The following is a 27,121-nucleotide window of genomic DNA, read 5'->3' as shown; positions in this document are numbered from 1 at the left end:
AACCAGCACTGTTCACACTCCTTCAGTTTCTACCAAGTAGTCCTACTGCCTTTTGCTTTACTTTCTGGCTCAAACTATATAGGTGGATACTTTTAAAGTAGTTCAAGTTTCTGGATCTGACGTTTTTAGATGTTCAGAAAAAAAAAAGTGAAAATATTTTAAGAAACGTACTTGGGAAATGCATATTTTTTCAGATGAAGAATCTATTAAGAGTAGCCTTGCAGATTACTACCCGTAGTTTCCTTGTGATTTATGTGAGCCTTTCCCCTTCTTTCACTGTCAGCTCTCCCAGGGCTCTGCAGTAGCCTCTTGTTGATACATCATTGCTATGAGGCCTGACGTACTGTCGTACTACCCTAGCTCTGGTTTGCAAGCATCTTTATCTGTTGAGCAGGAAATAGGCTTTCTTTTCTCTTCAGTGCAGTATATATTTGTGCTAGGCCTTAACAAATGTTGTTTATTTAACTTGAAGAAAGATACAATAACAAAGATAGCACTTGAACCTATGTAATAATTGTTTTATCACTTCCAGATTTGGCAGTGTGGTGGAACTTTGGAAATTGTAACTTGTTCACATGTTGGGCATGTGTTCAGAAAAGCAACGCCATACACTTTTCCAGGAGGTACAGGGCAGATAATCAATAAAAATAACAGACGGCTTGCAGAAGTCTGGATGGATGAATTCAAAAACTTTTTTTACATCATTTCTCCAGGTGAGTAGGTCTTTAGCTATTAGAAATATCTATTAAGAATTAATAATTCAAGTTCTGCTAGGGAAAAACATCAATATTTAAGTAGAAATGTTATTATTTTGATGTTTGTAAGTAAAAGAAAATTCACCTAAGATGCACCAAAAAAAAAAAGTGAGCTTTGAGATTTTTGTTTTGTTGTTTTCCCCTTTTTAACACATGATTAGTGAATGAGCTTCCTATGCAGGAGAGTTAAAACTAAGTGGATCATCAAAGAGCTCAACTGTAGTTCAGAAAACTAGCTATCCAAATGCATCTCATAATGTGCTGGAGTTTGGCCTCTGGGTGCTGTGTTGCAGGCATTCAAAATTGAATAGATCAGAAGTGATTTAAATGAAATTCTGTAGCAGGGGTGGCAAAAATGAGCATCTTTGAGCTTAGCAGAGCTTGCGCTTATGTTTCTTAAAATGGACGTTAATAAAGCAAGAGGATTTAAAATGAGAGCAAATTTCCTGTTAACTCAAATGTTTTGAAAAGGCCCAGTCGGACAAGAGAGGAAGCCAGGTAAATACTGAATTATTAGTTTACACTACCATTTATGCACATTTTTTTAAGGAGTTAGGGAGCTACAGACATCCTGTCTAAATACTTGAGAGATTAATTTAGAGACACTGAACTTTAAATATTAGTTTTATATGCCACATCTACTTTTTCAAATAGATATCTTGGAAAGAAATATTTTTCTGTGACTTGCTTATTAAACACAGATTAATATTGAAATTTAAAAACTGTAATAAAGGCAATGTGAATTTGAGCAGTGTCAAAAAAATTTTCATTATAGGTTTTAAAAACACTTGTAAGAACAAGTGACCACATTGCTCTATGCTTTTTTCCTCAACAGAATGAACTGCTCAAGAAAGACAGTGTAGGATTTTCTTAATAGAAAAATTCTTGGTACTCATCAAACCCTTTTAGGTGAAGTCAGAAGCTGATGTCTTATGCTTACTGCCATCTCTTTTTATTAATAAAGCATTGTGAATTCAAATATGACATGTATAGATATATTATACAAAAATTGTATAAAAAGGTGCAATTATATTCTTCGTTATGATTGTTTTTATGTGTCCATTTCAAATCAGATTTTTAAATGTACTAAGTAGCTGGGAACATCTAGCCATAAAAATAAGTTAAGTTTTTAAAACAAGCCAAAATTAGTGAAGAGTGTGTAAGTGTGTTTTTTGAGTTCTTTTTGTTTGTTTTGTTTTTTGTTTTACATTACATATGGTCTTTGTAGGTCTTTTATTTCATGTGGAGACCATAAGCTACAAAAGCAGTTACACAGTTCTAACTTCGTAAAATGGTTGTTCTGATAGGGCTTTTTTCATAGCTTTGCAATATTGTGGACTGTTTCTAACAGAATTCTCCTGTTAGAAGAAAGGAATGCAAGACAATTTTGATTAAAATAGGATAGAAGTTTTAAAATGGTAAAAGTAACTGCAGCAATTATCTGTAATTACACTATATATTCTCTTTCTTTCCAAAGAGAATTTTTTTGTATGCTAATAGCCTTAATTATATGTAGGTAGGGATGCATTCTTGCCATGGTCCTCTTAGAGCATCTGTATCTGCTGACAGACACACATCTTATTTGTATACTTGCATCCATACTGACACTGCACTGATACTGATACTAGATTTTCCAAGAGTGTCAAGAATCATAGAGTCTGTAGTATCTGAATAAATTGGGTTACTTTGACATTGGTTTGGTGGCTGGAACTTTGAAAAATAGTTAGTACTGTGGTTCATTTAGTTAGCGATGAAATAATATTTGTTTCAGAGAATGAACTTACAAATTATACTGATGCTATCAGTGCTACTCATATTTTCTTTCCCTTTCCCCCTTTTTATTTTTCCCTTCCCCTTTCTCTCCCTCTCTCCCTGCTTCTCTCTGATGCGTGAGTTGTAAGAACCAGTAGGTATTAAGTAGGAAGGGTTACCATCTTGGGACCCGTCAATGGGAAGTTCAAAATCCCCTTACCATTGCTGTTTTGGTACCTCCTTGGTACCACCCTTGCTTACCCAAGTAATGCAGATCCCTGATTCACTTGTAGACAACAAGTACATCACTGTGAATTTCAGTGAGTCTTTTGGGGCCCACAATTGTTTTAGGTAACTTGTTCAAGCTCTGCCACGCTGACTCATTTAGCCATACTCTGGTTTCTTCACTAAGATAAAAATGAAAATATTTAGTACTTGCAGAATGTTGGTGTAGTGACCCTCTGGCAGACTACAGTATACAGCCTGCAAAGCTCTAATTGCCAACGCAGTGTGTATTTTCAGTATTACTGTGACAGTGTGTCACACAACCTCTTGCAAAGACAAAGGTGAGAATTTTTGAGCTGATGCTGGTTTGCAAGCTTGGGTGCAGATAAGCAGGGAAATTGGGCGATTCTCTGTGCACCCACATTTTTTTCTTGTTAGTTAGGTGAGAAGCTGGGTGTCTCACATGGATGAGAAAACTGGGTGTTGGAAGAGGTAGTGTTACTGATAGGCATCACTGAGCCTAGCTAACAACAGATTTGTTTCCCCTTCTCTATTAATTCTCTTCTGCTCTTCTAAGATAGTGAATCACAAAGGGATTGATCTGGGAAACCAAGCCTGAAATTCCTGGTTAGTTTTCCCGCTCCGTGTAATCTGTGTTGTCTGGGGAGCAGAGGGAAGTTACGTTTGAATTGTATGAATTTGAGAGACTTTCTACTATTGATATAATGTAGTTAAATGGAAGGCTCTTCTAAAATAAGCCTGTAATCCTTTTTTACTTTAAGTACAGCCTAGCAGGAATTGTTGCTTGTTTGTTGCTAAGCTTTCATGCATTTTAGAAGCCATCTTTCTGCTTAGAATAGGATAGGTACAGATGGGGGGTGGACAGGAGCACATTGCAACTGCTCCTCAGCCCAAGTCAAAACTGTCTCACTGCATGCAGCAGCTATTCTCTGTGACAGTAATGACACTTGGTATAGTCTTTCCTCACTAGACTGTAGTTTTTCTGAGGGTCATGTGTTACAACAGGGCACAGTTTGACTTGATTTCATTTGTTCTTTTTCTTGTATGACTTTCCCAGACCATTTCCTTTTATTCAGAAAATGGATTTGGGATGTTTGAGTGTGATTCTTGGTTCCTGTCAGCCTGTTCCAGAGACCTGCCCTTCTTAGTTTGTAATTTCTAGTGTCATCCTATCATCTCAAAGTACTAGAGCAGAAGTATCCGTGGTGAGGCTACATGAGGTGGTGTCGTCAGCCTAACAGCTTGTTGCAAAGAGAATGCCTTGCTCTTCATGCCTGGTCATGTGGGGCTCCCCTCCTCTCATATGATGGTTGTTCATCCATGTAAATTAATTTGACTTGCTAAACTCGTAAGCATTTTTTTTGTCCTGTAGGCTGGTTTTCTGCTGGTTAAGTTAGCACCTGTGTCAGCACTGAAGGAGCAGCAGGCGTGTAAAACTGAGCAGGGGAAAGCTGCCTCTTTCAGCAGTGGCAATAGCAGCAAACCATTAAGTTGGCTTACTGCAACTACCTCAGCTCAACCTGACCACAGCTACTTGTTAATGATAAACTGACAGCTTATTAGTTTTTTTTTTTTTTTTTTTTTTTTTGGGGGGGGGGGGGGATTCTTAATTTAAAGGTGCAATATAAGTGTTTAGGATTATGTAGTTTGCCTGTGCTGTATGTGTGTCTGGATTTACCCTCCTACATGTACTCTCCTGTTCCTTGTCCCGTTTGCATTGTTGCTAGTCAGCAACCTCTTGCTTCCCTGTCACGAAGTGGAAGGCATCTTAAAAGGCCGCTATCATGAGTTGGAAATTATTTTTAGTGCTGACAAAAGTTTGGCTCGGAAGGTATCTTTCATTGCATAGAAGATAACTGAATAGATAAAATCCTGAAAATATAGCATTGTAGAATTACCTAAACAAGAACCATCTAGACACATTTAGATGTGTTTTCTTCAAAATTGAATCAGTAGAAATGATTTCTAACTGCTGCATGTGTTTGTCTCTAGCCAAGCATGGTAAGTCTAGGTTCAGCATGTACAGATTGCAGATGAGTAAGGTTTTTATTTTTGGTGATGGGGAAGACTGAGAAGGGCTGAGCCCATGATGCTAGGTCTTGCAGGATAGATAGGCCTGTGTTCAAAGTATGCACTTAACAATTGCATATGTTCTTCTCTTCAGCTGGTATTCCCTATTAGCATTAATTGGAAATGCAGATGTGTAGTTATTTGAAGCAGGTTTAAATGATTATTGCTTATTCAGTTTCATAATACTAAATAAAAACAAGTTCTAAGATTTTAACGGAAGATTAGTTTGGAATGAAACACTTTTCATACTGTGAAAATGACTGAGTAATTTGTAATCATGATTAAAACATCATGCTTCTATTTTTTCGAAGCAGTTTAGCATAAATACATTGCCATATGATGAACTTGCGAAGTAGATCCTCAGCTCTTGAAATTTTGAGGATGACAGAGCTGTTGCAGCATGGCTACTGGGAAGATTAAGTCGTCTTCAGCTTAATCTTCTTTGCTATCGTATGAATACTTATTCTACAGATAGAAATCTTATATATGCATAGGTAGTTAAGGTATTTGTATTTTTATATAGAAAGGAGTGTGGAGGAGTTACTAATTCTGAAATTGACTTGTAAGACCGTCCTTTCTTTCCCAGTGAGCGGAATTATATCTTAAACAGAGTAAGTATGTTTTTCAGAAAATACTGATGGCATTGTTGACTAGCTTCTAACTGTATGTTCTATATGTTCATGTGTTCTGTAATACCGAAATTGCAGAAATGCCTGTTTAGGTGAGATGTCTAGACTTGTCAAAAACTCTACTTTTTGCTTTTTTTGTGAAAATGCAAGTATGCCAAAGAGATCTGGTTAAACAGGGAAGATCATTATACATTACCAAACAAAGCAATCTGCATACTAAATTTCTTTCTCAAGACTGGTGACAGTATTGGCAAGTGCTGAAATAAATCTCGCATTGTGCAAGAAAGTGTTGGAGGTGTTTCTGGATGATTGGATATAGTCTTTTGCCATGTTGGTATTTTTTTTGTATTGTTTTAATACATCTTTAAGCGTGTTTGTGAGAAGAGCATGTGATGGTTGCACAGCATACAGCAAGCTGTGGGACAAAAGAAATCACCAGGAAGGTCCAGGCTTTTAATACAATCAAAAAATTGGCAAAAATTTTATTGCATGGTCCAGGGAAGATAACAGAAGCAAGTAGTGCTTAAATACTGTTTTTTCTTTTATTTTTTTTTAAAAAAATATATATATGTATAGTTAAATTATAATATATATAATATATATATATTAAATATATATATATTATTATTTTTATATATATATATATATATATATATAAAAATCAAAACTAAGTATTTGGAGGAAAAACCAACAGAGATTATTACTTTCCTCATGATATACCTAGTTGTGTAGTCTGGTGTAGTTGTCTCCTGGCAGGAAGGTTTGAGCTAATTCTGGATTTCTAGGTAAGCCTTTAAGAACAAGTACAAAAACACTTGGAAACCATACGTAAGACTCTTCAATAGAACCATTTGCTCAGCTGGGACAAAGCTAAACCAACCTTTTTACAGAACACCCTTAAGAGAACTATGCCTTTTCTGGTAACCAGTTCATCTCAGTTACCTCATGCTAACTGTAGTCTCTGTGCCTGTATGTTTGGTGCAAACCTGACCTTAGAGAGGATTCTTTCAGTTCTTCCAGACTAAAAATGGTTAAATGGAATATAATGCACATCTTCAGCATAATGGAGGGAAAACAAGCTGGCACTGTTCTTTCTACATGGTGGTATTTAAAACTACTTTAACAAATAGCACAGTTGTGCACTCTTAAAATATCATTTTGCATTCAGTTCCTTATTGCTATGCCTTTAATTCTTACTGTTATGCAGTAATGTGATGGTTTTGACAGTGTTTTTCCAAAGGTCAGTGTAGCAAATTGTCAGTGAATAAGTTTTGAATGTTTTAAGGGTATAGATGGCATGCCAACCATTTCATCCGTCATCTACATTTTTCTAACCAATAGATGAAGAACTTCAGCTGTGGTTTGTTCAGCAAGGCAACCTTTTCTTTTTCTTTTAACTCTTCTTGAGAGCATGCTGTTTTTGGTGTAGAGCATGCATGTGTATTGGTCAAGCAGGGCAGGTTTTTCATGGCTAGAAAGCCCAGACTGTCTGCCAAGGTTCCATTCCAAGAGATTTTTAAGTTCATTCACTTTAGTCAAAATTTTTTCAAAAAACAAACTTTCCTTTGCTTTCATTCCATTCCTGATATGGTTTTCCTACATTTTTTTTAATTTAGAATTAAAAAAAAAAAAAAGCATCTGTACCAGTTTCAATATTTCAGAATAGTTAACATTTTTATTAATAATTGCGGATATTTAGCTGAAATTACATGGTTATCTGACTGTTCTAATTGAGTAGCAATACACCATCTGCTGGTAGGTTGATTTAATAACACAGTAGGCCAACTTTGAAATGTCTCAAGCTCAGCTGCAAAAGGTCAGGAAATTTAGAGGTAACTTACTGTCTAAGTGCAGGGATTTCTGAAAAAATGTATATGGCTTGAGATCTTCAGGTACAAGGCTTCTGGCTTGTGAATGCGTCAAGTGGCCAGTGTAGTATATTTGTGGGCTGCAGAGCAAATTTAAATTTTGTGCATGGCTGAGGTTGTCTTTTTTTGTCTTGATAGTATGTTATTTATGGCCTATGTTATTTGGAGGGTAGTATGGAAAGTATGAATTGAATGTGATACCTGAAAATTAGACATAACTTTACCCTTATTAATATTATTGGAATATTAACAGTGCTTAATTCTGTTTAATAAAAAATATCCACCGATCATGCACACTTTACTTATCCCATTAGCAGATGGGAGTTGTACAGCTTAATGTGCAAAATAAAGAACAACCACCATAGTGGGGTGGGAGGATACAGGAAGAATGGTACACTTTGATAAATGAAGAGCAAAGGAGAAGAAAGGCGGGCAAAATACCGCAGAAATACGATGACATTCCTAACGGTGAACAGATTTCCTGAAAATGCTGCAGTTATATTGAACAAATACTGAGTTATTAAAGGAGTAGTTCCCCGTGTTTTTGCCTATTTCTTTATGCAGTTAGTTGGATGATGAAGAGTCCAGTAGGTGGTTCCTGGTTCAGAGTTTAGTTAAAATGGAATTTTCCTTACTCCACAGAAGGAAACTATGTTACACTACATAAATATGCTCCTCAGTTTCTATTGGGGATAGAATAGCAGAAGTAATTACATGGGTTTCAGCCTTTTTCCTCTTAACTTAGTAAGTGATTGCATTCAAATTGTTCCACGAAACAAAGGTAAGATGTTGTGATATGTAGGACAGATGTAGTCATACTGCATCTTACAATAACTATCTGGAAAAAGAAATTATGGATAGTGATTGACTTATTCTTTTTGATGATATAAACAGCATGATACTATAGTGGAAAAAGCATTTTTAGTGTACAGATGAGTTTTTCATTAGAGAACGTCTATTTGATGCAAGCAACGTATTATACTGATTGCTTTTTGTATCATCAATTCACTAGTGGACATTGAATATGACTTCTTTGTCTCTACAGGAGTTACTAAAGTTGATTATGGAGACATATCATCACGGCTTGGACTAAGACGCAAGCTCCAGTGCAAGCCTTTCTCCTGGTACCTGGAGAATGTTTATCCAGATTCCCAAATTCCACGGCATTACTTTTCTCTGGGGGAGGTAAGAGTTCACCACGTGTTCTTCTCTACCACTTCTAAAGTATGTTGCAGTGTAACTTTGTGTTCTGAGCTGGGTAGTGAGAACATGTTGAGGTGGATTGAGAACTGGCTGAAAGGCAGAGCCCAGAGGGTTGTCATCAGTGGCGTGGAGTCTAGTTGGAGGCCTGTGGCTAGTGGCATCCCCCAGGGCTCAGTACTGGGTCCCATCCTGTTCAACTTATTCACCAATGACCTGGACAAAGGGACAGAGTGCCTCCTCAGCAAGTTTGCTGATGATATCGAGTTGGGAGGAGTGGCTGACACACCTGAGGGCTGTGCTGCCATTCAGAGAGACCTGGCCAGGCTGGAGAGCTGGGAGGAGAGGAACCTCCTGAGGTTCAACAAGGGCAAGTGCAGGGTCCTGCATCTAGGAAGGAATAACGCTAGGCACCAGTACAAGCTGGGGACTGACCTACTGCAAAGCAGCTCTGCAGAGAAAGGCATGGGAGTGCTGGTAGATGACAGATTGACCATGAGCCAGCAATGTGCCCTTGTGGCCAGGAAGGCCAATGATATCCTGGGGTGCCTTAGGAAGAGTGTGGCCAGCAGGTGGAAGGAGGTGATCCTGCCGCTCTACTCCGCCCTGGGGAGGCCTCATCTCGAGGGCTGTGTCCAGTTCTGGTCTCCCCAGTACGAGGGAGACCTGGAGCTACTGGAGAGAGTCCAGCATAGGGCTACGAAGATGATCAGAGGGCTGGAGCACCTGCCCTAGGAGGGGTGGCTGCGAGAGCTGGGCCTGTTTAGCCTGGGGAAGAGAAGACTGAGCGAGGGGATCTTATCAGTGTGTATAAGTATCTGAAAGGAGGTAGTCAGGGGGACGGGGACAAACTCTTTTCAGTTGTCCCGTGTGACAGGACAAGAGGCAATGGGCAGAAATTGAAGTACAGGAAGTTCTGCCTGAATGTGGGGAGGAATTTCTTCCCTGTGCGAGTGACAGAGCACTGGAAGAGGTTGCCCAGAGAGGTTGTGGAGTCTCCTTCTCTGGAGATCTTCAAGGCCTGCCTGGCTGCAACCCTGTCTAACATGCTGTAGGTGACCCTGCAGAGCAGGGAGGTTGGACTAGATGATCTCCAGAGGTCCCTTCCAACCTTACCGATTCTGTGATTCTATGTGAGTTCCAGCAAAGTTAAGTATCTTACATATGTGTTCTTGTTGTGTAAAATGATACATTTGACTTCTGAGAGGGATTGAAAATTGAACTTTGAGCCGCAGTATTGTAAGCTGAATGTTTTCCCTTTTTTCTACAGTACTAAATACACATAGAAGGGGGTTAGAAAATTTGCTTCATAAATGTATAGCTATGGGTAGCTTCATGTATAAAGTCCTCTACCTAGAATATGAGCAGAGTTTTGCTTGAAGAACAAGACTAGACCCGAGAAAGGACTTTTCCTAAAACAGCTCTGAACTTTACTCTTCGAGCTCTCTTCACTAACCATTAAATTCCAGCAGCTTCTAAATCTTGCTGAGTATTTCCCTGTTTTTCCTTAAATCTTCTGGAGTGACTAAATAAGCATGGATGATGCTGTTCTGAATAAGTAGGTACCTAGCCTTCCCCACAAAGCATGTTGAGCCCAATTTTAAGCCTCATTAGGGGGATTTTACACTCCAGTGTGTGTGTTTGAAGAGGAGGGAGAGAAGAGGGTGGGTGGTAAAAGGGCAACATAAGAAGCAGGTAGTGGGGCTGATGATCATACTTGTTTATTATACAGAAATACAGGAATTAAAGCTCTAATTCAGGCAGTGAGGAAACTGAAGCCAGTCACCCTGATTTTGAAATGAATTAAAATCACAGTACCCAAGAGTACTTTAAAAATTCTGGCAGTCTTGGGACCCCCGAGATTGGATACAGAAGAAAATAAAGGAAGAAACATGGTTCTGTAACATGCTGGCTTGAGCATTTGTCTGAGTGAGTCAGTCATGGGTAGTGGTCCCCCATGGAAGTACTGTTTATATATTTTGCATTTTATTTGAATAACCTCTGGGTGTATAGCAGAGAGAAGTGGTGGCAGTGTAGTTAGATAGGGAGCTAATTCTTTTCTAAAAATAAGTGTTTTGTGATGTACTCTTTTTCCCTCCCAGATAAGAAATGTGGAGACAAATCAATGTCTGGATAACATGGCAAGAAAAGAAAATGAAAAAGTTGGAATCTTTAACTGCCATGGAATGGGTGGAAATCAGGTGATTTTTTTTTTTTTCAGTTCTTTCAGTAGTTTTCTTATGTAAGTTGTGGTTTAGGAAAACCCTTGCTGAAGACTAGAACTGTAAGAGAGAATACACCAGAAGATTGGTTGGTGTTTTGTCATTGGTAGGTTTTAAGGCCTGATTGAAACAGCTTTTAGATCCACTTTAAAGACAAAAGCGAAATGAGAGGAGGGGAATGATAAAAGCTAGACTTTGCCTCCTCTAGGTTCTCTGGAACTATCTTCTTTTAAGATCTGCTAATTGGCATCTTTACTTAAAAAACATGCTTGCATCTGAAATGCTGTTCTTAATATACGTTTTTCTATGAGTGGCAACTTTGGAATTGTTTTGTATGGTTTTCTATTTTATTAAAAATTCTTGGTGAACTCTTTGCCAGTACACAAAGATTACTTCTGTTGGGGATCCTCCTCCTCCTAGGCAGGAAACAGCCTGCAATTGACAATATCACTTCCCCTGCCCCCCCCCCCCCCCCCCCCCGAAGAACTTTTTCATATAGTGTTTATGTTTCTCCCCTCCTTTAAAAAAAAAAAAAAAAGAAAAAAGAAAAGAAAGAAAAAAAAAAGAAAGAAGAAAAAACTTTTTATGCACTCGGAGGGAGAGAGCAGGAGTAGGATACATATTAATGAAATAGTGTGCAAACTTTCCTTCTTGTCCCAGAAGAGTCTTTTGGATGCAACTTTTCTTTTTCTCCCAAGTCCCACTCATACTGTTTTTCTATTTAGGTTTTCTCATATACTGCCAACAAAGAAATTCGAACAGATGATTTATGTTTAGATGTCTCCAAACTTAATGGCCCAGTAACAATGCTCAAGTGCCACCATCTAAAAGGAAATCAACTTTGGGAATACGATCCAGTGGTAAGTCTTCTAATGACTTGTGACACTGAAATGAGACAACATTGTCTTTATCTAAGCCTGCAGAGCAACCTATTCTTTTGTGGGACCACTATTTCAGAGTCAGAACAGGAAACAAAGTCAGTGTTATGTTCTGTCTGTCTTTAATTCATGGTGTGATCACTCAATATTAATTTGTATTTGTTTTAATTACCTTGTGAGGTTTTGGTACCTCATAAAAGTAAAAAAAAATATCTGCAAAGTGCTTTCAGACCCTTAGATGAAAGGTAGTATGGTGCTCTGTTAAGGTTAAATTGATGATAGAAAATTATTCCAGGTACTTATACATTTGTGATTTTTATTCCTGGACCAGAAAATGATAATGCTAATGATCCTGTGGCAATTCAGCACCTGGTGTCATCTCTTACAAGATTAAAGGAAATGTTCTTTTGATTAAAAATTCAGTATTCCAAAATTATAAGGAAGGTTTTACATTTCTAATCTTTATATGTTTAAGGTAGAGATGATTAAAGCATCTTTATTTTAATCATTTTCTCTCTCTTGTACTACTTAATGTTCAAAATCATTTTGAAATTTGTATGTTGAACTGCTAGATCAAAAAAAATTGCCGGTTGATCTATTGATATCTGAAAGCTCTCAAAATAATTGTGATTGAATAGGAGGGTAAGAATTCTGACTTATGGCTCAACTAATCAGAAAAAAATCTATCTCAAGCTTGTTAATTTAAAATCACTTACTGTGAAAGATGATTTTAAGACAATTTATAGAAGAGGAATCTTGCCATTATAAGCGTAATGATTGCTTGATAAAGGAGAACATGTAGGTATTTAGCTACCAAGAAGTCATTACAATACTAAAAATGTTTTGATACTTAAATCAATAAACTTATTACAGATTCCAGTAACTGAGATGTTAATGCAAGCTGCAGTCTTTAAGACTGAAAAGCAGCATGTATGAATGATGCTTTTTTTGGTTAGGATGGCAATTAATGTGTGAGACACTGAATTGCTATTAGGATTTCTGCAGATTACTTAGCAACTGCTTATAGGAGACTGAAGAAAGCTGTTGAAGGCTTTCAGGATTAAGAGTTAACTGAAATGCTTAAATCTGAGTCTTGGAAACTTTGTTCTTTCTAAAGCAGTTTGCCTGGCTTAAATAAGAGAGTAATACTACTAAATGCAATGATTTGCCAAAGAATAAATACTTTTTATTTTTCTTCTACCTTGCCAATACTTAGTACATTGCATCTTTAAGCACTTAATTACAGATAGTATGAAGTAGTTTAAAGATGATTATTAGTAATTTTTAAATGAAGCAATGAAGCTATAAAGATAGTATCTAGATAAAAGATACTACTATTTTTTTTAAGGAGTTTCAGATCTGGATGTTTTTTCATAATTCAAGCTGGGAATAATTTTTAACATTAATCTGTGCATGGATCAGTTTTGCAATATGAACAAAACTAACAAGGACTGCCAAGTTTTGTTGCATGCCATGCAAAAAATCTAGATGCTTTAGTTGCAAGAACCTGTCTTACAATGGTTGCTGCAACTTGAAAACCAATTTTCTGCTATGCAGATTTCTAGCCATAAAATTGATTTTATATGTTTGTGTTTTGCTCTGTATATGTAGACTTTGCACTATCTTCAAAAATCTTCAAAGCTTTAGTTAAAGCTGGCTACTGAATCACAGAAGTAAGTCAGAGGATTGTTAGCAAGAATTTCTGCCCACATAGCTGGGTGTTCTTCTGTAGCTTTTTTTCTTTTTTTTTTTCCCTTCTGCAGAATTCAGGAGGTGTGTAGGAAGTTTCTTTCCCTTGAAATCTGCTAGAAAAAAAAAATCTCTTAAGAGCGTTGGAATTGTTTGTCTGCTCTCGTGGCTTCCAACTCCCTTCTTTTTTCTCCAACTGCTCTATGAGTGCAGGAGACTGAAGTATTGGGTGTTTTGTTTCATTTGTTCATTTTTTTTTACCCATTTGCTGCCTATGCACATATGGCCTGCCTATTCTTCTGCCACTTTTTAGTCAATCCAGTGTCTTAGCTGTGCTATTAAATGTGAGAAGACACGCTAGTCAGTGCCATAAACAGGCTGGGGCACTAGTGAATGTCAGTAGTACAGTGGCAGGAAATGCAACTTTTGAAGACCTTTTTTCTAGAAGGACAGTCACAGAATCACAGAATGGTTGAGGTTAGAAGGGACCTCTGGAGATCATCTTGTCCAACCCCCCTGCTCAAGCAGGGTCACCTAGAACATGTTAGACAGGATCACATCCAGGTGAGTTTTGAATAGCTCCAGAGAAGGAGACTCCATAACTTCTCTGGGCCAAGGTAGTGTCCAGATAGATGGAGCAGTGTATGGCTGATTGCATAAGTATGATCAGTAGGTACTGGAGAAGATATAAATAAATATATGCATATGTTTTAAAAGAATGTAAGTCCTGAAAAACATTGTGTAATGTCACTTTGCCTACAACTGAGGAAGAAAAGCGTACATTTGAATACCTAGTCAGTGTGTTAGTTTAATTTGATGAAATCCAATATTATTACTAATTATCAAAGCTGTACATGTATATTGTACGAAATTTTAATTTCTAACATCTCAAAGATCCCCAGCAGTACAGTCCTATTTAAAGAATTGTGTATGAAGGTGGTCATTTCAAAGTTTGAGACTGTTCTGTTTTTCATAATACTTCTTAAATATGCTTTTCAATTTGTAAATATTAAGTGATCTTTAGAATTGGGAACTGGAGTCAGAACCAATGAGGTCTTGCCTAGTTCCTGTTTTGTCTATGGACAAACGTTAATCTAAAAAGTTTTGGTTAGCCTCTGCCTGGTGATTTTGTAAAACTTTTTTTTTTCTTTTCTTTCTTTCTCTCTTCAAGAAATTAACCCTGTTGCATGTGAACAGTAACCAGTGCCTGGACAAAGCCACTGAAGAGGACAGCCAGGTACCCAGCATCAGAGACTGCAACGGCAGCCGCTCACAGCAGTGGTTGCTTCGCAATGTCACCCTTCCAGAAATATTCTGAAAGGTTCTACAGAGAAGCAAGGATTGCCTGGGCTACCTCGGCTAGTACTTTGACTACACCATTAAGTAGCAACAGACGGAGACTTCTGCTCCGCAGGATACACAGTTCATCAGCTGTTTGAACACATAACTCATGCAGCTTTTCGGTAGCTGTGAACCAGCCTTCCTGTAATAAGGATGTGAAACTACCACATGTAGTAGGGAAACTGTGCCCGCTGATGTTTACAAGGTTGAGAGACTCTGTTCCAGCAAGTAACCTAGAGAACATTTGGACAATGGAAACATAATCAATGAAATATTCTCTCTGGAGAGCTGCGTATTGTTGTAGTATGCTTGCACATCAGTAACCTCTGCTGAAAGTGCTGTTGTAATGAAGATATTTCCAAGAACTTTTTCCTGGTTAGCATTGGTAACCAGCTTACTAAATACAGATTCATAAATGAATGAAGCAGAGAGCTGGAGACCAGATTCAGTAACACGAAATAAGAATTCTGTGGTTTTAAAAAAAAAAAAAAAAAAAAGTAAACAGGGTTTAATGAAAACTAAATCAGAACTATGAAAAATACAATTTGTTATAGTGACGTATCAAATTTATATGTAGATTTTATACCTCATTGGGGGAAAATAACCAAGTCAAAGGCAGTTTTTTTTTTTTTTTTTTTAATTGTGTGATAGTCCATACATTCCCTCCCGCTCCCCCCCCCCAAGTTGGGCTAAAGTTATTTTGGGTGCAGACAAAATGAGCATAAGAATAAACTTAGCTCTTTGAATGTCAGTTCAAATTTTTTCATTTTAATTTCTGGGCTGTTGGAACTGTATCTTTTTATCACTGTCTGAAAACTGGAGGTTAACATACTGTCAAACTTTTTTTTGTCTAGACCTACTATTTCAGTTTATACTTGGGTCAGTCAGCTTGTGGACTTTCATGGCCAAACAAAAGATTTTAGTACATTTTGAAATCCTTAAGTTAACTGAATATGCTTCGCACTCAAGACTCATACTACTGTACTATGGTTTTGTTTTCGTAGCAATAAATCTTGTTACTTGTTTAATTTCAGCCATCAGAAAGCGTGAAGAAAAGATCTATGATTTGGTAGCAGGAGATTGGCAAAACTAAAGGTTTTCTGGAATCCTTTTTCACTTCATATTCAAATGTGCTTCATTGTCAAGTGCATATTTAGATTAGACTCTGAATTGTAATGTTGATCTGCTGCTTTTTTTCCTAATAAAACCTAAAGAAAAATAGCTAAATTGGCATGGGTTTTTAAAGTTAAGATAGCCAAAAGCAATATGACTATGTCGTTACATTGATCTGCATTTTTTTTTTAACTGAATTGCTTTGTTTTGTTGAAAAATCTACATGGGCTGATCTTGAAAACAAGGCATAATGCTCACAGTATACATTGAATTTTCTTTTGGAAAGAAAGATGAGATTTACATAATGGAGAGGATATTTTTATGATAAATGTCATTGTTTGGCCAACTGTCCTGTAAAGCAAATTAAATCTAAACTCATACAAAACGTGTGGAATTGTATTTGGCTTTTATGGCCATTTTAGATTTGCCATTCGAAGTTGCTTTAGTCAGTGTTATCTACATTATTTCTGCAGCAGTAAACACTAGTTTTTTGTATGTAAAGTAGGGGAAATATAAATGAATTTGCAGTATTATGTTACTACTTCAAAAATTCATAGGATGAGATGATGTGGGGTTAATATCAGATAAAACATCCAAATATATAACTATCTTTCATTGACCTCTCTTACTGGGACAGCTCTGCAATTTTGTCCTGAGGTAGAAATAGATTTACAAAAGCAATGGTGTGGTACAGTTCATCAGAAAGATCTTTAAGCATGCGCAGATGACTTAAATCAAATCTGTTGTCATAGTTGTGTACAAAGACTTACTACTTTGATACAGTCAGTGAAAAGGACTGGATGTGTGACAGTGATCGCATATGTAATCAATACATTTTCTTGCTCCTTAGATGCTCGGTGTTCCCTCCTGCCTTTATATTGTTTCTAAAGTAATCTGTGGTCATCTGACACTGCATATGAGGCCACCGAAATAGTAACTGTTTCCAGTGTTCTGCCCTGTTACCAGGGCGTGGAGGTCTACAGCATGTTTTGGATTTTATCCTAGTTTGTCTTAGCAAACTAGCTTAATTTGGGGAGGTTAAAATAAGCTTATATGTCAGTTTGGAAACAATTTCCCAAACTCGGAATGCATCTTTTTAAAAATATTGACAGAAAAGAGGTTCTGTATCAAAGATGGGTGACCATTCATAGAGTGCAAACCAGGAGAATTAGAAGAGCAGCGTCAGTCCTATACATTTTTAAAACTTCTTAGTTTAGTGTTTCAGATTTTACAAGTGTACTAGCTACCACTGAACACACAAAAACATGCATTTTCGTGGGTTTTATTTTTTAGTAATCGCAGCTGTGACTTTTTCCTGTTAACACAACTTAATTGTCATGATTTGTAGTGTAACTAAACCTGTAAGCAGGCTTCAGTCAGCACTACTATGAATTTGGCCCATATAATTCAGCAAATAATTTTATATGTTGGGCAAATAAACCTGCAGTAAAAATTATTGCACAACTAATACCCCACATATCAAACTGTAAGCTTTGGAAAGATGACATAGAAATCTGCTTTTCAGCCTATACTTTGTTGATCCTTACCTGCAAAAGTAGCCCACTGAGAGTCTCTTCCCCTGCTGAATACTGGGGGGAGGTAGCAGGCTGGAGAGTAATTGCAGCCTCTGGGAGTTCAGTTCAAAAATCGTAGCTCAACTGGTCCTGAGGTGGGGCTGGTTCTGGTTGACTAGGAGTCAGCTGTGCTTAGCTTGCCAATCCTGCCATTGCAAACACTTGGCAGTTGTACCGGCTGTGTTGGTGGACAACACATAGCTTCTGCAAAGTTTCTCTGTCCACCGAGTAATGTGCTGTTCAAATAGTCTGTGATATTAAGTAGCTTTAGAACACAGCCATAGAATAGTTTCCCCACACATATATTTCCAACTGTTCTTTCCCTTAGTTGTGGTTGCTGTCTTCCACGTTTCCTGCTAAAAGTGACCTTATGATGCCGTTCTTACGTCTATTGTCTCCCGGTGGTGGAGGAGACTATTCCACTTACAGGAATAGTATTTTTATGTTCTAGCTTTAAATAGAAATATCAGTTGACTTTATCCTTCCATATTTCATATTATGTGTGCACACATTTGAATTCTATCTAATCTATCTTCTCACATTTAAATCCATTGTTGGAATTTTTAAAAGCACTTTATTTAATCTTTTGGGGTGGGGGAAGCCTTGTGTATGTTTTTTTTTTTTTTTTTTTTTTTCCTCATCTCCCTTACTGTGCAACACACCTGTCTTGGTGGCAAATGAGTGGTTTCTAGTAGAATTCTCACTCTGCTTCCCAGCACTTGCCTTTGTCTGCTTTATTCAGATCAAATGTAAGGGGTGGGGGGAAAGACAACTACTGCTGGAAAGTATAAGCAGGGTAAGTAGAAAGGTCAGCAGTCCTGTTCTGGAGAGAATCAGTAAACTCCTTTTGTGCACCTTCTGTACTGCATTTAGTGTGTTTAGTGAAAGTTTCCTATGCGGGCTCTAAAACTACAGTGGTCTGTTCTGCATCTCTTCATTTGCCTGCTTGAAGACATTTATTGAGAAACACTAGTGCCTTTTAACTGAGTTGAAGTGTATTTCATTTTATGGAACAACCTTTGGATAATTACAGTATGCCAGGTTTTGTTAGGTCATCTTCAATGTGTTTAGGTGCTGAAAGTCACAAAGTAGTTATCGGTAGGCACATACAGCTGTGAATGATTTTTGTGAACCAAAGTTACCTCATTCTGCTAGTTTATTTTATCCGTATGAAGTTAAGTTGTATTTTGGTGGCTTTATTTTTATGATAGTACTGTACAAAAGGGCTTAACAGTTACTACTTATGGTGTCACCAGATCCATTTCACTTAAATGGACCTAAACCGAGGTGCATACTGTTAGATGCATGCTGCGTGCTACAGAAATTAGCTACTGAAGTTAAATAATCATTCCAATTTTCACTCTGCAGAATACTTTTTAGTTGTTCTATCTGCTCAAATGATATAACACAGACATGAGTAAGCTGTTGTTAGAGTTCTGCCATATTTTCCCCTTGAAAATAAGGTATGCAGGTATGCTTCAGAAGACTGACTAGGAAATAGTTACTCAAAACTTCCCTTCATTTGAAAGCACAGAGGAACTGTTAATGTAATAAAGAAATGCTGGAAACCATTAGTTGTTACAGAATAAATTTTAATAGCTTCAGGCACCTTGCATCTTACTTGAACTTAATTGTAACAATAGAGATTTAGAGTCAGGCATGAATACGTGAGATTAAAAATGATCAGATTTGCACAGCTGTAGACTTCTGTTTGCTTTCTGCCCCCCCCCCCCAAAAAAAAAAACTTTCAATCATATTAAGGCAAATAGTTCCCACATTTGTGTTTGACTAAATGCTATGATAATCAAGACCTGTTCACATAGTTGTGATGTTCTGTGAAGGTCATTCACATGGTGTACAGTGCTTTGGATAACAAAATAGTACTTTTTGTAAAAAGTCATTTTAATAAAGCTTTTAATGTCGGCAACAAAAGTGGCAGAGCTAGTTGGTAATCTAGAGACTAGAAATTACCACATTGAGATGAAAACTTGACTCACTGCACTGCTTGCTTCTTTGCTTTTTTTTTATCTTGGAGAACGCGGTTGTAGCACAGTGCTCACATTTTGTGCAGTGCCAGCTGATCCTTAGCACACTGAGCCATTCTGTCAGGTGATGCTAGTCCATATCAAAACCAAATTTGAAGATGAAAGCAAGCTGCTACTCCTGACAGTAAGCCTATTGCTTGGCATAGCATGAGATCAGGCTTTAGGTAGTCTGTAACCTGCCTCTGAAGTAACGATTCCTGGGTCCTTTCCTCTTCTCTAAGGCATCTGATAAATGAATACAGATTAACTTCCTTTATTCTTCCTAAATTTTTTCTAAAGCTGGCAAGGTAGTGGGCTTGCCGGAGGCATGAGAATTTATAGCAAGCATGTTTTACCTTTTTTGGTTTTTTACTGTTCATATCATGCATGGAAATGTCCACTGGTTTTAGATTCTCCTTTGTTACGTTAATTTTGTTCGTTCATATGAAGTGTACCCATACAAACATTTTTTTTATTTATCATTTTTAAATGCATCATCTTTTTTTTTTTTTTCAGTAAATGAATGGGTTTTGGAGTTCTCAAACTTATTGATATTATTCATGTTTTGTACTTCTGTATTCTCCCAAGCAGTTCTGACCTTTTTAGTTTCACTTCTTGTGGAGTTGTCTGACTTTAAGATCTTTCTCTGTCTCCCCTTCTGTATTTTTTTTAAAGATTAGGTGATAGTATGCAAGGTACAGATGAGTTCATATATTGTCATTAAAGATGTGCATTATTTCTATGTTACCCTGCATGCATTCTAACCATGTTTTAAGTAAATGTTTTCATGAAGTGATCCTCAGTGGCGTATTAGTCTTTTGAACAGTCAGCTTGTAACATAGGACTGTAGAAGTAATTTTTTTCTATTTTGAATTAACTTGAGCTTACAGATTTTTACTTTATTCGTGTGCTGTCTAATCACCTAGCTTTGGTTATTTTACCATCTTAAGTAGCTTTGACATTTTGGAAGCCTTTCTGAGTACTTGAAGATTGAATCACAAGTTTCTGACATGCCCTCTTATGCTTTTCTCTCTTAGAATCATAGAACAGTTCAGGTTGGAATGGGTCATGACTTTGTGTCATCTGGTCCAAACCCTGCTAAAAGCGAGGCTGACTTTAATCGGGTTGCTCAGTGCCTTGTTGAGTTCTTAGCATCTTCAGGGATAGAAACATCACCACCTTCTGGTCAACCTGTTTGTGTCTGACAACTGTTATGAAGTTCCCTCCTTGCCCTCCCCCCACCAAAGTATCTAACTGGGATTTCCCTTGCTACAACTTTTGTTTTGCCTCTCATTCTTTTGCTATGCATCTCTGGGAAGAGCCTGGCTCAGTCTTCTCTATAACCACTCACTGGACAGTGGAAGAGAGCGGTAAAATCCCATTTCAACCTTCTAAAGACAGAGCAAGCTATCTTCACATATGTTCTCTGACCCCCTAATCACACTGTAGTGGTTTAACTCTAGCTTATCTTTGTCCTTTTTTTGTACTGAAGATCTCAAAGCTGGGCACAGTACTTCAGCTGTGCTTTTGCAAGTACCAGATAGAGGGGAATAGTCACCTCCCTCCACCTGCTGGCTATGTTGTTGCTAACACGGTCCAGTATGTAGTTAGCCTTCATCATAGCAAAGGGTGTTTATCCACCGGCATCCTCCAAGTCCTTCTCTCAAAAGCTGCTTTCTAGCCAGCCTCTACTTTTGTGGGAGTTTTGATCTGTTCCAGATGTTTTTGTTGAACTTCAGAAGATTTCTGTCAGTGTATTTCTCCAATTTGTCACAATCCCTTTGAGTTGCATCCTTGGCCCCTAGTGTGTTATTCCTCCCATTCCCCCAGGTTTGGTGTTATTTATAGTTCTGCTGAGGATGTGTTTTATCTTATTGTCCAGGTCATTAACAAATACATTAAACAGTATTGGCTTCAGTGTTGACTCCTGAAGAACACTTTTTTAATGGACCATCAGTTGGATTTCAGAATAATAAGCCTAGCAATCCAACTAGTTTCCCAGTTCATATCTCTTAATTTCTTCTATGTAATAATTTTATTTCTTCACACCCAATATATATCGTTTCATCACAGGCTAATTGCTCGGATAACTTCCGATGAAGTTACAAAGATCGCTTTTGTTCACTTACTGTTTGTCTAGTAACTCTAGGTAGATTTCTGTCTAGAAGAGTTCCAGACAAAATGCTTACCTTTGTGTATTGGAATCCAGATTTAGCTTCAGATCTAGTCTGAATTGGTGTTTCAGTTAGTCATAAATCTTTACTGTTCAGATATTCCATCTGCTAAGATATTTCTCTGTTTCTAGGGCTATAACCAGTTGGCCATGTGTAGCTTGCATACTGGATGTGAACTGCTACCAGAATTGAGGTTAAACCAGCATTTTTCTTTTATGGGATTTCAGCACTGCTTCCTCTCAAATTCTAGAAATATGTTTTTCCTACAAACTCAACTTTGGCAAATGCAAGCATCTATGCTGCTGAATGGTCGAAGAAAATCTTCTGGGTTGGTGCCCAGTCCATGGGAAGTGGGAAAGAAGCCCAGCCTTTATTGCTGTGGGGACTTCAGAATTGGAAATATTCAGACCAAAGAATTTGAAACCAAGTTTTGTAGCTGCTTTGGCTGCAGAATGAGGAGACTGTGATTGTTTCAGAAGAGAAACCATGTTTTAAGTTTTATGAAAACAGGAAGAATTTCCTAGGCATTGTTTTTCATCGTGGGTTTGATGTAAATGAATTGATTAATCTCCTCAGGATGCTTATGTCTCTAATGGACCTTTTGGGTCTGAAAATACTATCAAGTAGGTAACCAGATAATAGATTATCAAATTGATAATCTCAAATCCACACCATTTGGACATACACAACTCCAGTGACCAATACTGATGGTAAAACTTCTAGGATCTTGGGATGGAACAGCTGTCACCATAGGTAATTGCCATGATATGGTAAGTAATGACTTGTTGAATGTTGAACTCCTTGTCTGCAATTTCTCCTGAAGTCTAGTAAGTCAGGAAATCCTAGGAGTGAAAAAATGTTATTTCCTTTAACAGAGTAGAGAACTTCTCCCTATGTGAAATATTAAAGATATGCATCCATGCAATCAGTGAGATCAAGGTGCATGTGTAATTCCATTCAGATGCAGCTGTACTAATATGCTGAATGAACTAGAGGCAAATCTTAAAAATCTCATTTGCAGATGCTGAAACCACAGGAACCAATTCCGTAGTACCCATATTTATGGCTTGCTTGAATATAGTAGCTCTCAAGATTACCCTTTGTAATCAAAGCCTACCATTCCTCTGATCTGGCCTAGATATTTTTCCCTCTGACCTTGAATTGTAAAGAAAAAGCAAAGCATGGTTTAATTACAGGTTGTGCATATATGCTTGTACACCTATATGATGTAGTTCAGACAAAGCACATCAAACCAGCTCAACCAACTAAGGCTGAAGTTTAGTCCCACAGCAAGTGTTCAGACACTATCACCTGAGAGGCTGCTTTCCTTCCCCACATACAGGCATGCTTAGCTCTGACTTTTGTGCTTGGTGCATGGGATGCAATCAGTGCTGTCTCAAACCTATGCAGTCATGTCTCTGGTGAGATGAAATACTTCATTGTTCCTTTTCATGGCTCAGGACTGCTGGGAGGCATCATACACCATTTTCACTTGCTAGGTTGTTTTCTTGCCTTGAAAAATTTATTTCAGCCTATGCCATAATGCTGCTGCTTTTGAAGAGTTTAATATGAGGTAACTTTTTCTGCTTGATAGTGTATTACTGCCCAAAGCAGTATCTACTCTTTTTTCAAGTCCTTTTATTAGAGTCAACAGTATCTAAAATACCTTTTGAAGGGCACAGTATCTTCCTCTGATTCCTGGGGTTTGAAGAAACCAGATGCCAAAAATCTGTTTGTCTTGCCTGGGACTCAGCTACTGAATCCTTTGTACATGTCAGTCCCTTAAGACATGCTTTGTTTTTCTCATGCTTCAGTCCGGTTGGATCTGTAATCTTCCATGCTCATGAAAGTTTAAGGGGCTATCTGAGTATATATAATTCATTAACTCAGTCCGTGCACTCAGGTTTATGACAAATGCTAGGAGTGACCTTAGGTAATTACTGACATCACTAAAGAGAAATCTATCTTCATCAGTTGTCCAAAAATCCTCCCATGAACACATGCTTTGTCAAAAGAGAAGGGATTTTTTTCCTCTGTCAAAACACTAACAAGAGAGCACTGTGGTTCATACTACTCTTGAATTGTCTGTACTACAGCGTAGGTGTTTCAGAGCTACTGTTCGCTCCTACGCAGGACACCAGGTCTGCTCTGTGATCATTCCTGAATGCTTTCTGCTTATGACATCCTCACAACCTGAATACATCTCTCCTCCTGCTACCACTGCCCTGCCACTGTGCAATGCTTCTGAGACACATGGCAACATCCATCATCTGCAGCCTCATTACAGGTCAGGTGCCTGAAGATCGCAGACCTGGCTTGCAACAATTTGGATGAACAGTTTCACTTTGAAGGTCATAAACTATGGTTGAAATGCTTTCTTCTCTGGTGGTTGAACGAGTCCAGTGTGCAGTAAAGTGGCAGCTTCCATCCCGCTTTTGTCCAGATAGCTAGTTACAGATGCTTCCATATGAGGCATTTGCTTAGAGGGTTGTTGGTTGCTAAAGGAGGAGGAAGGGGCTATATTATTCTGCATACTGAACCAGCGTTTCACAGCACTGAATTGATTCATGCTCCTATATCTTGTGTAAGAAATATCAGAATGGCTAATAGACTTTCTTCCAGAAATGGTGCCATCTGAGCCTGCCTGTTAATTATCTACTTGACTTGGACAGCAACAAGAAACATTGGTTGTTCTCAAACTGAGTCAGTGAAGTCTGGAAAAGGAAAAAGAAGTCTATTGGATATGTTTCTGTTTGCAGGACCAGAAAGACTGATAAGCAACTTCCCTTCAATTTTTCTGAAGAGATAGGAGAACTAGATTCCTAGTAATGATGGTAATGGGCTAATAATTAATGTGACTTGATGAAGACCATGTCCCCCCTTTCTGTTCCCCCCTCTCTCATGTTTAGTGATGGCGAACTCTAGAGCACCATACCTACCTGTGCAACTGTGCTTGATTGATCTAGGACATGGACAGCTGGAGCAAGAGGTTCCTCATGCAAGAGGTTTTTATCAATGACAAAAAGGGCTGCACAGCATATACCTATATATGATTTTCAGACCTTTGCTCCTACAATCATTAATATTGCTGGTTAGTCCCATAGGATCTGAAGTATTCTGGTTTGTTCTTCAGTTTCTTCAACATCAATGTTGTAAATATTTTTGTTAATTATTCTTTGCTGTGTTCATATTCCATGATATTAAAGCTTTTTAAGGAAGTTAGAGAATCCCACCTGTACCTTGATAGAACTTATCTGTGAAGATGTTCATAAGAGTGACAAATTCTGCCAGGAAGATAGAGAAGATAAAAGCATTTATGGATAATAACATTCTACCTACATCAGCTTTTACCCTCAGACCTTCTGATGGTGTCCTCAAGCAGCTCAGCTTGAATTTCTTCTAGTAAACTGAGTCTACTCTAATGGAGAGATAACGGTAACTGTGTTTTCCATTAAACCTCACACCTCTAAAGCTGTGCTTCACAGTCTTACCATAGGCAGCGTTGTCTTTGTCAATGGTATGACACTCCTTAGATGTCCCCCCACCCTCCCCCAGATGTCTGTACTATTAGTTGCCAAACCTAAGGGAATGGTCACCTCCATGAATACAGCATTGAATGTTCAAAGAATGAGAAGAGTGCCAAGGAGTATCTTCCTCCTTTCAAGAATATTTCACTAAGGTTGATGTTATATTATACGGTCTTCCTGCAACTTCCCAAGTAGACAATCTAGCACCTAGAACTAACATGGTGCTTAGAAAGACGTTTGTGAAGTTGCTGTGTGCAAGAAGAAGACAAGTAAATCTTCCTGTGTAGAGCACTTGGTGTTAATGCAATAGGTGACTCAATATATATGTTCTTTCTTTCGATTATAGGATAATTACTAACCTAGAACTGGATTTATTCCAAATGTGCACTTGCACTTTCTTCCCTCCTTTTCCTTTCCATAAAAGGCCTTAAAGTCATGACTACCAGTTGAGCAGAAGCTTATATGGTGCTAGACACACCTGTGCTCCGAATATTAAGAGTGGAAGATACTTCTACTTTGGATACTAGAAATAGCTGCAGAATATGTACAACCAATATGCTAATGTGCAAGTGGACTATGCAACTGGGAGAATGTTGTTTAAATGTAATTTCCCTTTAATGTAACCTAGTGTATGTGTGTTTTGTTTGTGTTTGGTTTTTTTCAGACTGGTGAACTGAGCCTTGACTTCTGCACATCTTGATTATTCAGGACATGAAGCTTATTGAAAACAAAGCTGTTGTGAAATGTTAATGAAGTGGTTGTTCCTGCATCCTGTGGATATAGCTTAATGCTTTTAAATTTCTGCTTAGCTTTTTTAGTATGTGCCTGGACTTAAGACTGTTAACTAGCTAAAATGGATTTAATACAGTTGTATATAATCAAGGAGAAAAGGAATAGAAACTTCGGTCCTACATGACGGTGTTTGGATTAAAAGGTAATGGGGTAAATGTGACTCAGAACAGATTTGTTCCTTTTTGGCAGATCAAAGAAGACCAGCCAAAAAAAGCTAGCCTTGCTAGTGACCCTAGTATGTTTTAATAACTTCTCACAGTTTGGGGGACAGTATAATACTCAGTGCACAACTGAATATTTTGCTTCTCTGGGATTCTCAAAGATTATTTTTAATGCTTCTCTCCTTACTGAATGCAAGATTTTTTTCTTTCAAAGTCCAAGCCAGCATATCTTCTTAACTGGTTTTTGCTGTGTATGTAAGCACTCTAAATTGGAAATGTTTAGGGTCGGTACTGGGGCATGTTATGCTCTCCCAAGATTCATTCTGCTGGTTCAAATAACACATAATGCATTTAAGTTGAGTCCCAGGGAAGACAAATTATTTTTCTTTCTGGTAGGTGAGCCAAAAATCATATCTGGACCACTACTGGGAAAAGATATACTTTAATAAGTTCCAGCTAAATTTAAACCTATTATTTTATGATCCTTCCTCTGAAGCAGGTGACCTAGCCTACGTACTGCTCATAGATAGGTGAAGCCTGCTGTATGCCTGGGAATCATCGGCTCGGGAGGGGGGAGCAGCAGAGCCCGGCACGGGGATTTGGTTCCAGCGTGCTCTTGCGGGCACAGAGGGGGCTCACTGCCCGCCTGACGGAGTGCGCTAAGTCCTTTTCCCCACGCCCTTGCACAGAATAGGTTATTTTGCAGAGAAATGGAAGTTTAAAGAGTTGAAGGAAAACCAGCCGTGTGTTAGATTTGCTTTTTGTGGGAGTGAGAGTGCAGGAATGAGGAAGCAGGATCTGTGACGTTGCCTTGAGTTGGAAAGGTCTCCACTGAAAGGCACGGAAATCCCGGCCAACCAGGACTTGGCAGTGGTCAGCAGGGGATCCTAGTTCATGAGCGGGGGGGGGGGGGGGGGGGGAGAAATAAAAAAAAGAAGGAAAAGAAAAAACACTAGAACATCTGTGGCTGAGTATTTCTAAATATTAGCTTTGAAAAAGTGTATGTGACTTATGATTTTATAAAGAATCAGCAAAGCATTTTGAATAAGATGACAAGTAAAAGCCCTCACCTTTTCCTTTCTGTCTTTAGTCCCATTTTGTTACCC

The 27,121-nt window shown here is 38.1% G+C and overlaps 1 protein-coding gene across 3 annotated transcripts in view; it reads left to right on the top strand.

Annotated features, from left to right (window-relative positions):
- GALNT1 (polypeptide N-acetylgalactosaminyltransferase 1) overlaps positions 1–15,678 on the top strand; it is an 88,840-nt gene extending 73,162 nt beyond the window's left edge. For all 3 annotated transcript variants that reach the window (XM_062569642.1, XM_062569643.1, XM_062569644.1), the window contains 5 exons: positions 533–713; positions 8,366–8,505; positions 10,623–10,721; positions 11,468–11,602; positions 14,481–15,678. In XM_062569642.1, the coding sequence (XP_062425626.1) occupies positions 533–713; positions 8,366–8,505; positions 10,623–10,721; positions 11,468–11,602; positions 14,481–14,627 (702 nt within the window). In that variant the 3' untranslated portion in view covers positions 14,628–15,678. The remainder of the gene's footprint in view (positions 1–532; positions 714–8,365; positions 8,506–10,622; positions 10,722–11,467; positions 11,603–14,480) is intronic.
- The last annotated feature ends 11,443 nt before the right edge of the window (positions 15,679–27,121 follow it).

This window comes from Rhea pennata, chromosome 2 (genome assembly GCF_028389875.1).
Source record: "Rhea pennata isolate bPtePen1 chromosome 2, bPtePen1.pri, whole genome shotgun sequence".
In the NCBI taxonomy this organism is placed as follows: Eukaryota; Metazoa; Chordata; class Aves; order Rheiformes; family Rheidae; genus Rhea; species Rhea pennata.
The sequence above is the reverse complement of the archived record's forward strand: the minus strand, read 5'-3'. Positions and strand labels throughout refer to the sequence as shown.